General features: G+C 40.2%; 1 protein-coding gene across 1 annotated transcript in view; it reads left to right on the top strand.

The window, feature by feature from the left end:
* The window catches only part of LOC104919268 (copine-9), a 72,831-nt gene extending 64,576 nt beyond the window's left edge, over nucleotides 1-8,255 (top strand). Inside the window, exons 19-20 of the mRNA XM_019266396.2 lie at nucleotides 1,057-1,130; nucleotides 5,569-8,255. Of these exons, the coding sequence (XP_019121941.1) occupies nucleotides 1,057-1,130; nucleotides 5,569-5,751 (257 nt within the window). The 3' untranslated portion in view covers nucleotides 5,752-8,255. The remainder of the gene's footprint in view (nucleotides 1-1,056; nucleotides 1,131-5,568) is intronic.
* The last annotated feature ends 4,243 nt before the right edge of the window (nucleotides 8,256-12,498 follow it).

The following is a 12,498-nucleotide window of genomic DNA, read 5'->3' as shown; positions in this document are numbered from 1 at the left end:
ATACAGAATGCAGCATTGGACTTTGGCCTTGACTTTTTTCCTGACTTAATGACACTGTTGTGAGCAAACAGGAAACCACTATGGCAGCAGTGACTGGTTCATAACCGGTTCTTTTCTGCACGAGTATGCTCTCATCTGTCTTAGGAGAATTGCTGCAGAAAGTCAGTGGAGTCAAGTGTGCAGGCATCTTACAGCCCACAGATCAATGACTTTTCAGCAGGGACTGTTTGTGTGTGTGCGCAGTCTATTACTGCTCAGCAGGGTGTGATGACTGATGCCTTATCATTGTGTTGGATGGCCCATCATTTTCTACTTGTTTAAACAATCGAATGGTTTGATTGGTAGTGAAAGCACTCAGGCATGGTTGGGGGTCACAAGGTCATACCGGTTTAATAGCACCTCAGGGTGTGTGTGTGTGTGTGTGTGTGTGTGTGTGTCTACACTTTATTGCAGTCCAATTGCCTCTATTTGTTATTTGCTCTGTCTTGAGTCTGTGCCCTCCATTTGTGAACATGTGTCTGAGTGTTTCTAAGATCCCAGCACACCTCTCCACTCATATTTTCTGGTTCTGCATATGTGTGTTTGTTGATTTGACCTCACGTCCTGCTCAGCCACCTTTCCGTGGCAGCGCCACACGTCTGGGCTGTTTTGTGTCTTTGCCAGAGTGACTCCAGATGCAGGATGCATGCTGCTGTGCAGGTGCTTTTTTTAAGGCCTCTGAGGATGACACTGAATGTCTCATCGTAGCACAATTTTAGTTGAAATGGCTGGCTGATAGTGCTCCTGTGGCAACAGCTCTTTTCCTCTTTATTTGCCAGAATTATTGTTCTATTATTAATATTTTCTTCTCTCACCTGTGGTGTATGTCCCTCATTTGTGCTTATTACATGTTCTAACTATTCTCCCCTGAATACCTGTTCTTTATTCCCCATGCTGTGTTCCACTTCAGCAGTTATGTTATGAAAATTCAAAGGAACAATGTGTACCTTCTTTATATTCTCCCTCGGTGGTTCCAGTATTGAGTCATACTCTGTCTGTCGCTCTCTATCCTTTTAGCTATGGAGGAGCTGGATGGAGATGAGGTGAGAGTGTCCTCCAGAGGACGTCTTGCTGAGAGAGACATTGTACAGGTACTCATCATAATTCTATTTAACTTTGCAGGTTATACACAAGCATGTTTCTGTCAACAGCAACAGCATGGGGGAGTTCTCCCCAGAGTGAAATGGCTTACATTCACTACACACACTCAAACACACAACAGGAACTGCCACATACAATATACATGACCCATGTATAGTGGGACCAGAGCAGGCTCAGTTTCTTTTCCTGTTATTCTGATTTAACTTCTCCATGTGGCTCAGAAGTACCAGTCAAAAGTTTGGACACACCTTCTCATTCTCTATTGTAGATTTGTAGATTCTCCCAAAAAAAAGGTACACAGCTATATAGCATATAAATGGACAGAAAACTAACCAAATAAATAAATAAGTAAAACTGAAAATGATGTAACAGATCAAAATATATAAACAGAAACAATTATGAATATAGTTCAAATAAAAGCCAGATTAGCATTGGCATTCTCAGCTTCATGAGGTACTAACCTGGAATGGTTTTTAAGACAAGCTGACATGAGATAAGATGAGATGAGATAAAACCTACGAATCAAACATTACGAAAAAATCGGCTCACGTGTGGACCGCCCGAGAAACACAAGAAACGGACATTAGACCAGTGGAAATCTGTCCAAATTTGAGACGCTTGGTTCCAGCTGCCATGTCTTTGTGAAATGCAGGGAAGGTGAACGGATATGTTCTGTTGTATAACAGAAGTTGGTCTGTGTGTTCTTGGGTAAGTGGGGGAAAAAGAAAAAGCACAGCACTCTTGTTAAATTCCTGTCTCCAGCAATTGAGAATACTTGCTGCTCTAACACTAGTACCGGGGAAACTCATCGTTATCCACAAATCAGCACTGGAACAGGTCTTTTGAAGGGAAACAAAATCATTTCTATTTGTACCTACCAAAAAAATAAGTTCTATCTAACTATGACACCTTGTACTGTTAGAAACCTTCTGTTATGGATCTGACACTTTACTACTCAAATCTCTCAAAACAAGAGGATCATATATTATATATATAAATTGTACTGGGAGGTAAGAAGTACATTTATAAGAAGAGAAGAAGAGCAGAGAAGCACATCTATTAATATTTTTAAACTCAACAGCGAGGAGCTCTTTCTTTAAATTGTTTATCAGTAAGTTTATTATGAAGAGGAGCAGTAACCCCATCAAGGACAGATAAAACCAGACCTGGCAGGAGTGACGGTAATTTTAGAAAGCCTTTTAGAGATATGAGAATACAAATCGGGTCTCTGATAACAATGTACCATTGAATTTTTGTATAATGTGGAGATTTGCCACTGAGATGGCAGAGCATAGGGTACAATGATAAACGAGCACTTCTAATGATAAATGTATACAGTCTAGATGTTGAGAGTGGAAATGTGAGTATACGAAATTGGAGAAATTGAATTCCAGCAAAGTGGCAGTGACTATTTATTGCAAAAGATGTATTGAGTTCTAATTTCAGCATTAACATCATATTAATGGGCAACAATAATAGTAATCATAACATTAAATCTTTTTTTTTTTATTATTTAAAGATGATTTCTTTGGCCTTTTGAAACTTTATTTAATAGAGACAACTGAAGAGTGACAGGAAATGTAGGAAGAGAGAGACGGGGAATGGCATGTTGGAAAGAGCTACAGGTCGGATTTGAACCCTGGGCCTTCGCACATAGAGTGGCTGCTCTACCAACTGAGCTAGACACCACCCTGTAACATTAAATCTTTAACTTAATTACGTTGTCTTGCTGCCATCAGTGCACACAGAGAAATGATCTGATTTGTGAAACATCATTGTTAGACACTTGACCCTACGCCAGGTTAATAACTGCATAATTTATGTTTCATTCTAAAGATAAATTGATGCTGCTATCATGTTTTCACAGTCGCATCCCTCCCCGTGTGTTTCACAAACAGCAGTAATCACATTTGCATGCCCACAGTAATCCTTTGATTGCCTTTAACCTTATTATGACACTAATTCAATCAGGATGTTTATACTTGTGGCAAGAAAAAACAAAGTTCCAATCACTTAACATTTCCATGCATTCTTTATAGGGATTTGATATGATGAGTGCCTTCAGTGCAGAGACATGCTGTAGAATAATTTTCTTCATTTATAAAAAAATTAAAGTCACGTTGCTCCCATCAGACCTCCGCCTGTGAATCCTAAACTAATAGACAGAAGTCTCTAATCAACTACATAGCAATTGGTAGTTTTGCAATTTAAAAAAGTTTTGTCTTTAATAAGTGTAATACCAATGTCAGTTATACATTTGTATTTGTTAGGATTATATTACGTATGATCAAAAACTAGTGAGCCATACATAGCAGGACATAGCAGCCAGCTAATATTACTTATTAGTCCAACAGCTCAGCAGCCCAGCTCAGTGTCTGTCTTTAAGCCTTTATTTCACCAAGCTCTGGCCAACGACTAAAAGTCAGTCCTGGTGTTACTCTTGTCCGGCGTCCGTCTTGCACTGTCACTCTCTGCTTTTCTTAGCTTCCTCTATCTACATCCTCCTGCTGCTGAGCCTGGTTAGAATGCCTAACTCTGGTTCGGGCACATTCTGGCACGAACGATGACAGACGACAGTGGGAAGAACAGATGAGAGCTGACAGTCTGAGACCTGGCTAACAAACTGAGCTAACATTAGCTAACAGCAGCTATAGTTTGCAGTAGTTTACTTTACTGTCCATCAGGAAACTCTGTAAATCACAGAAAGTTGAGGCAGAGCTGCTAGAAAACGCCAGAGGGAAAACCAGAAATAAATTTCTCCATAAAATAAAATCCAGTTTCACCAAAATCAGTGAAATAGTTGGTGGTGTGTGGCTACTTACTGGCAGTAGATTGTACCCAGAGGACATTAGTCAATTTTACTGCATGGAAATGTATTTTGAATGCTGTCATCAGATTAACATAAAGGCTGAAGCAGCACAAGATCAGACACACAGAGAGAGATTACATGTAGGTCTCGTTCCATCTCCATAACATATATCACTTGATTACCGTAATCATCTCTTTTTCACAATCCTACGGTAATGAACCTTGATACATGACTAAGTCAAGTTAAAATTCTTAAAGTCTGTTTCCAGGTGTTACTAATATATATGTGGGGGGAAAAAAGTTTTTTAAAGCTTTTTGTGGCTCCAGAGAGAACTGTGTGAAGTCTGTTGAATTTCCTCAGGTGATGTCATTTGAGTCAGCGTGGGCATGAATAGTTGTCAAGTATTAATGAGTGGATGGAGTGAGGAATAAGGAATGTGAGCCAGTATTCATTACAAAACCTGCACCTCTTCTCATTGATTTCATAAATATCCTTATTCCCTGAAGTCAAGCAGCAGGAGTTAAGTGACAATGTGGGAATAGTATCGACCCATTTTTAGATGAGCTAAATTTGCAAGAGCAGTGTGACATGTCACTGTTTATACCACAGGGTGTTTATGCTTTGCTGGAGGGGCCGCTTTAAAAAAGACTGAGGCATAAATTAAGAGTGTTACCACTTATCCAGGCACCACTACAGCAACAGTCTGAAGACTATAAGTTTAAAAATGATAAGAGTTGGAAAGAAGTTAGTCCTCTGTAGCCCGCTCCTCATCTCTGCGAGTTGCAATGTTTTGACAAGGAAAAGAAATGTACTGAATAAAAAAAGGTGATATCTTTATCGCTGCCCATCATAAGTCTGACATTGTTACATGACTGTACTGCTAAATCAGTGGAGAACTTTTTTTACTTTGGAGCAAATGGCCAAAGTTTCCAGCTTCTCAAACATGAATATTTAGTTTTTTTTCTATGATGGCAAATGTCAGACAAAACAATCAATTTGAATATGTCATCGTGGCGAATAGGGATGGTAATTTTTTCATTATAGTTAGTTTGTTGCAGCCCTAGAATTTATGACTCAAAATGATCCTCAAATTCCTTGTTTTGTCCACAACCCAACAATATTCCCTGTCATGTCATTAAGGATGAAAGAAACCAGAAAATATTCCCATGAGAAGCTGAAATTTGGCATTTTTTCTTAATAACCTCAAAACGACCAATGGATTATCAAAATAGTTTAGTTTTTAGATTCATTTCATAGCCGACAACTAATCGTTTAATCGACTAGTTGATGAGCAAATTAATGCGTGGACTCGCTGTGGCAAAAGGGGGTTAGAGTGACAGTCATTAAATAGATTTCAACATCAGAAAACACTTTCCTTTTTCCACTCCACTCTCTCGTATCAGATATATTGGACAACATTTGTGTATCTTTCCAAAAGAGAATAAAGCCACAACAAACACTGACTTAATGGAAGTTGCCTGTCTTTAACAGACAGATGAATACAGTCAAAGCATGTGTTTCATATCAAGACAGGGCTTGTTGAACACAAATGGAAAAAGCTGCACTGCAACATGTAATGTACTTTTATAATCAACACTGGTGTGTCCTCTCGCTTCCAGTTCGTTCCATTCAGAGACTACATCGACAGATCTGGCAACCAGGTCCTCAGCATGGCTCGGCTGGCTAAGGATGTCCTCGCCGAGATCCCCGACCAGCTGCTGTCTTTTATGAAGAGCCGAGGAATTGAACCACGCCCGGCCCTATCCTCCTCGCCGCTACCGGAGTTACACCGGCATATCTGACCCTGACACAGCCACTCGTCTCAATCTCTCCACCCTGACTGTCTAACCCCGCTCTCCCTGCTTATCTATGCTCACCTCCCACACAGTTATTTGTCACTTTAAAGGAGCGGAAGGATCGACCCGTGACTTGCCCTCTTCCTCTCTTATCACCGCTGAAGCTAAACAGGCACATCATGCCGACACGGTGGGCGCTCATCCCTGACTCACCTGCTGCTGTACCTCATCTTTTCCTCTCTAACTTGCTCTGTTATATAGCGTTACTTTCCATTTACTCCATTGAAGAACAGTGAGACTGAACCATGACGGTCCCACCCCTCCCCGCTGACTATCACTCAAGGCTTTGACTTTTTGAATTCCCCTGACACGACACATTTTTGCACAATAAATGTGTTACATTTGTCCTTGTCCTCAGCAAGTGTTGACAGTAGTCACATTTGGCTGGAGTCCCATGAAGGTACGACACTAAATTTCAATTAAATTTAGTGTTGTACCTTCCTATTAAATTAAAGCGAGTCCCCAAATGAAAGCAGAGCCCTTGATGAGCTATATACAGCAGCTTGTGTCAGGTACTTTGGGGATATATTTGTGCAAGTGGTTTAAACTTAATGTTGTTATTATCGTCAGGCTGTACCAAACAATTGGTTCAATCCAAGGAGTTTCAAACTGTGAGGGCTTCCTGAGGTGAAAGGCACTTGTGCACACTCGGGTTCTACATGCAACGGAAGTTAGTTATTGTAGTCAGACCCATTGACACATTTAGCAGTCAGCGCTGGCTGTGAGGTAAAGCTCATGGAGGCAACTGAGTTATTCTTTAAAGCAATTTAGGTAATTTAAAACCGTTGGCACTTATTGCTGCCGTTTTTACACTCTTCTCTGAGTCATAACTCAGTCAAACCTAAATACAGAGACGTAATACACATAGTTAAATTCAGCGTGACTTAACCTTGTCTCAGATGTCCATCATGGATAAATGTCCACAAAGCTTGTTAAAAAAACGTAGAAAAAAGCTAGATCACTCCTTATAACTGCAGAATTTACCAGAGAATCATCACATTTCACAGTAAACCAGTGAGAGTTGCCTTTTCATTCTGGGTACAGTGTGAACAAAAACTGCTGATGGCTCGTTCAGCATAGTTTAAATGGTGCTAATTTGGCAAAATGTGAAGAAATACAGGCAAAACAAACAGTAAGCTGTTTACAGCCTGCAAATTACGAGAATTATAGTTCCAAACATTAGAGCCTGATACTATTATTATTATTATTATTATTTCAAATTGCACTGATTCTGTCTGTGGGAGGCACAGCATCACTCCAAAAACCCCTGGTTTAATACAACCAGATGAATTAGTCACGAGGGGTGTATTCTGGGAGACTCTTTGAGTTTCTAAAGGTGGACGTCATATGGAGGGTAGCAGACAAGTGTTGGCAGGTCTAGTCTGGGGGTTCCGGTCTCATTATTACCAGTCAAAAACCTTCAAACAGACACATGTACTTACACAAACACACACACACACCTCTTTCCGCCATGACACACCCACCCTCTCTTTGCCCAGCGTGGGCCGAGGCTGGGTGCAGATTCGCCTCCTGCTGTTAGAGAAATGCCAGTCTCTCCGGCTGCCCTGCAGAGAGGAGGAGGACGGAAGGAAAAAAGGGATGGGGAGTAGGGAAGATGGTAGAGGTGGGAGGAAAGGGAAGAGGGATGAAGGGGTAAGGGAGAGAGGGATGGAGGGAGAGTTGAAAACAAAACAAAAAATCAAAGATGAGGCCATGAGAGTGGAGGAAAGGGACGACGACAAAGGAGAGGATATGTTTTTTTGATGCCAAGAATGAAAGAAATATGGCAGATGAGCGGCTGAGTTGGCGAAATCAACAGAGAGGAAGAGTATACCTCTGTTTAGTTGAGTTTTTCTCTGTCTGATAAGACTTTGTATACATATTTTTTGGTAAAGAAATTAACGATAAATGCACAATCTCCGAAAAAGCAATATACCTGACTCTGAGTGTAACGACTGCCCTATGCATGTCCCTCCCTCTCCCCTGCCATGACTTGACATTTTATTCCCATGCAGACTGGAGCTGTGTACAAAGTGGGTAAACTCTGCCACCTAGTGTTCACCATTTATATAGCAGGGTACCTTTGTTATGCATGACTACTGTACATTCCTATATTAACCTTCACAGTGCAGACGCATGACCTGATGCAACCGTCCTCACCACCGTAACTAACTGTAAGCAAAGTGACGTCAGGCAGCCCCGAAAAATTCAAATAACGTGTTGATCTCATTTACGTTCTTATTTGAAGACGTTCTGTTCATGTCAGTGTGATGATGGTGGTGGCTTAGAGGGGTCTTTATGCTGTTTCATGTGTTGTGAAAGTATATCTGTTTTTTGTTTTTTAATATAAACTTGTACCATAATTAGTTGAACCGTCGAGTTTCTGCATGTCGAGGAATAAATAAGTGTCCAAGTGGTCGTCGTCATTGCAAAAAAAGAGAAAAAAAAAAGAGATGGACACACAGTATATCTCGAAGTAATATGCATTTCTCTTGTTTCGCTGTACATTTTCATTTGTAGATTTCAGAGCTGCTGTGTGCAATGTCTTGCAGAAACCTGGTTTATTCAGTAAGTGAAATTTCCCCCATTGACAGACTTGTATTTTTGATATTTTGCAATGATACTGGCGTCTAAGGTCATAAAAAAGAGACATGTAAGGCCTCTGCAAAACACCAATGGTTTAAAAAAATGTATCTTGAAGGGCACGTAAAGCCTGTCGTGTGATTTTTGTACAACAAGAGCATTTTTGTCTGTCTCTTATCTTTGTCTTATGGCTGTATGAACATGTAAAATCAGCGAATTGATCATAGAGCAGATGGATAGGTTTCATTGTACATACAGCACAGCAGATTTGTTTGCTTAGAGTAGAGCTACAAAATCCTTTTACATTTGTGTCTATAATAATAAATCTATATTGTATGTTGACGTTTTTATGAATGTCCAAATGAAGAATGTAGAAGTTTGAGCTAGAAACCTTTAACTGTTTTGACAAATATGTTGTTGTGTTTTTGATATGCGGTTTGACTCCGTCCGTGTTCCCTCATATCTCCCGAAGTTGTTGAACTGCATTAACAGTAATACCAAACATAAAGCGACACAATCTGATTATTGTATGTTGTTGTTTGTCCTCAGGAGGATGATTTAAAGCAGGCTGACGTTGATTCTGTCACAGTATTAGCAATTCATTCGACAACACTGCACAGAGCGCCGAGCCTCCTCCCATGAAAATGAGCTATCGGCTTTAAATGGCTGATTCGGTAAACAGATTAAAGCACTTTAATACACAGCACTTCATCAGTAAACCCTGTATCTGCTTCCATCTCATGTTGAAGTACCTGATAGTTGTGATAAAAATATATTAATGTGATCGCAATGCTAAAAACGTGAGCTTCCATACATTATGCTTTCATGAGAAAGTACTGACTTTCTCCTTCTGTGCCAGCAAGACCAACATTTAGTTTTTTATGTTGACTATGAATTTATTTATTTTTTTTTTTAAAGTGAGCTAAAATGGGTTTAATATATAAGTTTCTGCATGTTATTCTGTTCTCATCCGAGGTGACTGAGTTCAAAAGCTGCTGATTTACCAACATTATTCCATCGGTTGAATGAGTGAGACGCCACCCAGGTAAGAACAGAGCGAAGGATAAGTAAATAAAAGTAAGTAAAATTTGATGACATTTCACCCCAAAAACATGGGCAACAATCTGATAACACACTGTAGGCTGAGGTGCCCTATTGATGTTGGGTTGTTAGGCTTGGCTCACTGTCTGTGTTTGAGTTCATCCCACATGTGTTTGAAGGGGTTAAGATCAGGCCTCCGTGAGGACTAGTAAACTTCTTTCTCACCAGCCTGGTAAGGCAACAGGTCTTTTTTATTTTGCACCGGGGCCTCTTTATGTCACAACAGGAAAGGCCCTTTCCCAAACAGTTTCCACAAAGTTGGAAGCCCAAAGATATTATATGCTGTCGCACCAAAGTTTAAACAGAGGTGTCCACGCACTTTTGTCTAAATCATCACAAAAGACACACAGTGCTAAATTCTACTTCTTGCCCGGAGCGGGAAATGCCAGACCTGCTCTGCCCCTCCTCAAGTACTAAATGTTCTGCCACAAACAGGACTGCTGTTCACTTTATGAAATCAATTTAGGATGGCAAACGAAGCCAAACAAAGAAAAATGAATAGCACAACAAACACACATTAACACGGCTATAGAATGTTTAACCATTCCCAGCACTTTTCATCTTGGAGTCAAGTTTATTTCTGTTTCGTATAATATATAATATATAATAAATTCCAGGGCCGGTCCTAGCTATGGGCAATGTGGGCGGCCGCCCAGGGCGCAAATGTGGCCAGGACCGGCGCTGATAAATTCAATCATATAATGTTGACTAGAGTTAACACTGTGTATAGTGTATTAAAGGTACAGTTGTTAAAGTACTGGGACCAAGCAGCAACCTCTATGGCTATAAAGTGAAACCAATGCAGGAGTGTCAAAAACTGCAGTTCCTCAAACGTCCACTTGAGGCTGGCTACAGAACAAGTCAATATCCATAAGCCTCTATGTTAAAATGTCCAACTTAACAGCAGAAATAAACATGTTTACAGCCTGGTACAAAAACAGTTTTGCTCTCTATAGCTGATTTCCTCGTTCATGACAACTGTACTGAGGGTGATTTTTTTATAGAACTCACCTGTTCAAATTATATTAAGGCCTAAAGCTATCCAGAATTAACAGCATGGCTTTGATTGACAGGCTTGAGCTAATATAGATGGCTTGTTTGAGCAACCAGGCTTCACTCAGTCTGGCTCAGGTTTGTCAATGATCCACATCTTTGCAGATTATGCAGGAGAGGCAGAAAACCTGTGGGTGATGTCATGCATATGCTGTCCATTCTTCATGCTATCAGTTACTGGGACATATGTCAGGTAGTCATCATCCCAAAATTTCAGACCCCTCAAAAGTCAACATAAGACTTTTTAAGTGACGCTAATGGTTAATGTTCGGCATCAACAGTTCTTTATCATTTCTTTATCAGTTCTTTATCATTCAGTTTTTTATCATTTAGTAGCCGTAGAGTCTGTGCTTTGTCATTACTAGCCTCATTCTATTAACAATGACTAGCTGTTTGTTTTAAGATGATAACCTGCTTTGGACGAAGTGTTTTTCCACTTTGGTTCAGTGGTAATCAGCTGTAAACTTGAGCCAAATATCAAAATACATATATTTTTTTTAATCCACATAGCCACAGTGGTATAGTTTTGGTTCATTTCTTCACTTTCTGTGATGTCTGCCTCCATCCCAGTACAATGGAGGTGACTACACATAATGGCAACATAACGGTTGAAAGCGTTATGAAAATCATGCAAAATTTCATGGTTATTTTGGAGAATCCACAGACTTCATTGTAAACTGTGTTCTTTGGTAAATGGTAAAAAACTGGCAGTGAGGTTTTTCTGTCCTTAAGTGCACCAACGAGAACAGTTTTAAAAACTGTTCTGCTCACATTACTGTGATAATGACGTATTAATGACGTTATGAAATCAGCAACATCGTTCAGTGATGGATTTTTCCATGTTGATGTTTCATACTGAACTATATAAAGACTATTACTGCCTGGACAGTAGGAAACTAAAAACTTACTTTGGAAATGGTTGGTAAAACAGTATTTTTGTGTGTAGTTAAAAACATGGTCAAGTCCCTGCACAGGGAATCATCAAACAAGGTGTTTATTATTATTCCTAGCAAAGGGTAGAGAGAGTAACTGAACACATCGCTGCAACTGCACAGAAAAACAGTTGTAGTCGGACACTCTGTGACGGCCTATTAAACATAATGACTTAAAGAGGCAGAGGAGAAGCTCTCTGGATGTAAACATGCTAAAGGAGGCGTTTTGAAGCAGGCAGGAGCCGAGGAAAGACAGGAGGAGGGTTCATTTAGAGAGACAGAGAGAAAGTGAACTAGCGCACTGCAGAGACTCTAAACGTGGTGAAACGAGACGGAGGAAAGGCCGATCCGTCGCTCGCGTAGGTGCACTCAACATTTCATTTTCATACACCCACGAGGACATCACTCTCCTGCAGCTCTTGACAACAACAAGCAGATCCTGATGTCATCACAGCGTCCTTCTTTTTTCCTTTCTTTCTAAACATAATTTTTTATGATGTGGAAAGAAACAAGGAACAACATCTGGCAAAAACGTGTGTTTTTTAAAGGGACTTGAACAAACCTGGTTTTGTGGGACTTTGGGTAATAGGTCAGAGAGGCTTAGCTCAGGGAAACTTTCGGGCAAATATAAATGAGGCCTTCAAGCCCAAAAAAAAAAAAAAAAAAAAAAAAACCTAGGAAGAAAAAGGAGGCACACTTGAAGTTTGCAGCAAGAACTACTAGAATTGGAGGAGCTACTGTCAGATTGTGCGTAACACTTTTCAAGAAAATTGCTTTAACTAATGGTCTCAAACAAAGGCCACTGAGGAGTTTTGCACACGTGCCAAAGCGGTTTCCACAAGCATTAACTGGAACAAGTTAAGTGTAACTCAGGAAGGCTATATGTTTAGTTACGAGAGTAAAGAACGACTGTGTATAATTCAAAGCGACAGATTCCACTGTGCACGCTGCAAATTAACGCTGAGTGGCCTGAATAATCAAGGAGACGTAATCGTGTCGAATTTTAAAAGACTCAATAAAAGCA

The sequence above is a fragment of the Larimichthys crocea genome, chromosome XV (genome assembly GCF_000972845.2).
Source record: "Larimichthys crocea isolate SSNF chromosome XV, L_crocea_2.0, whole genome shotgun sequence".
NCBI classification, from domain to species: Eukaryota; Metazoa; Chordata; class Actinopteri; family Sciaenidae; genus Larimichthys; species Larimichthys crocea.
Note: the sequence above shows the minus strand (reverse complement) of the source record. Positions and strands in the feature narration are given on the sequence as shown.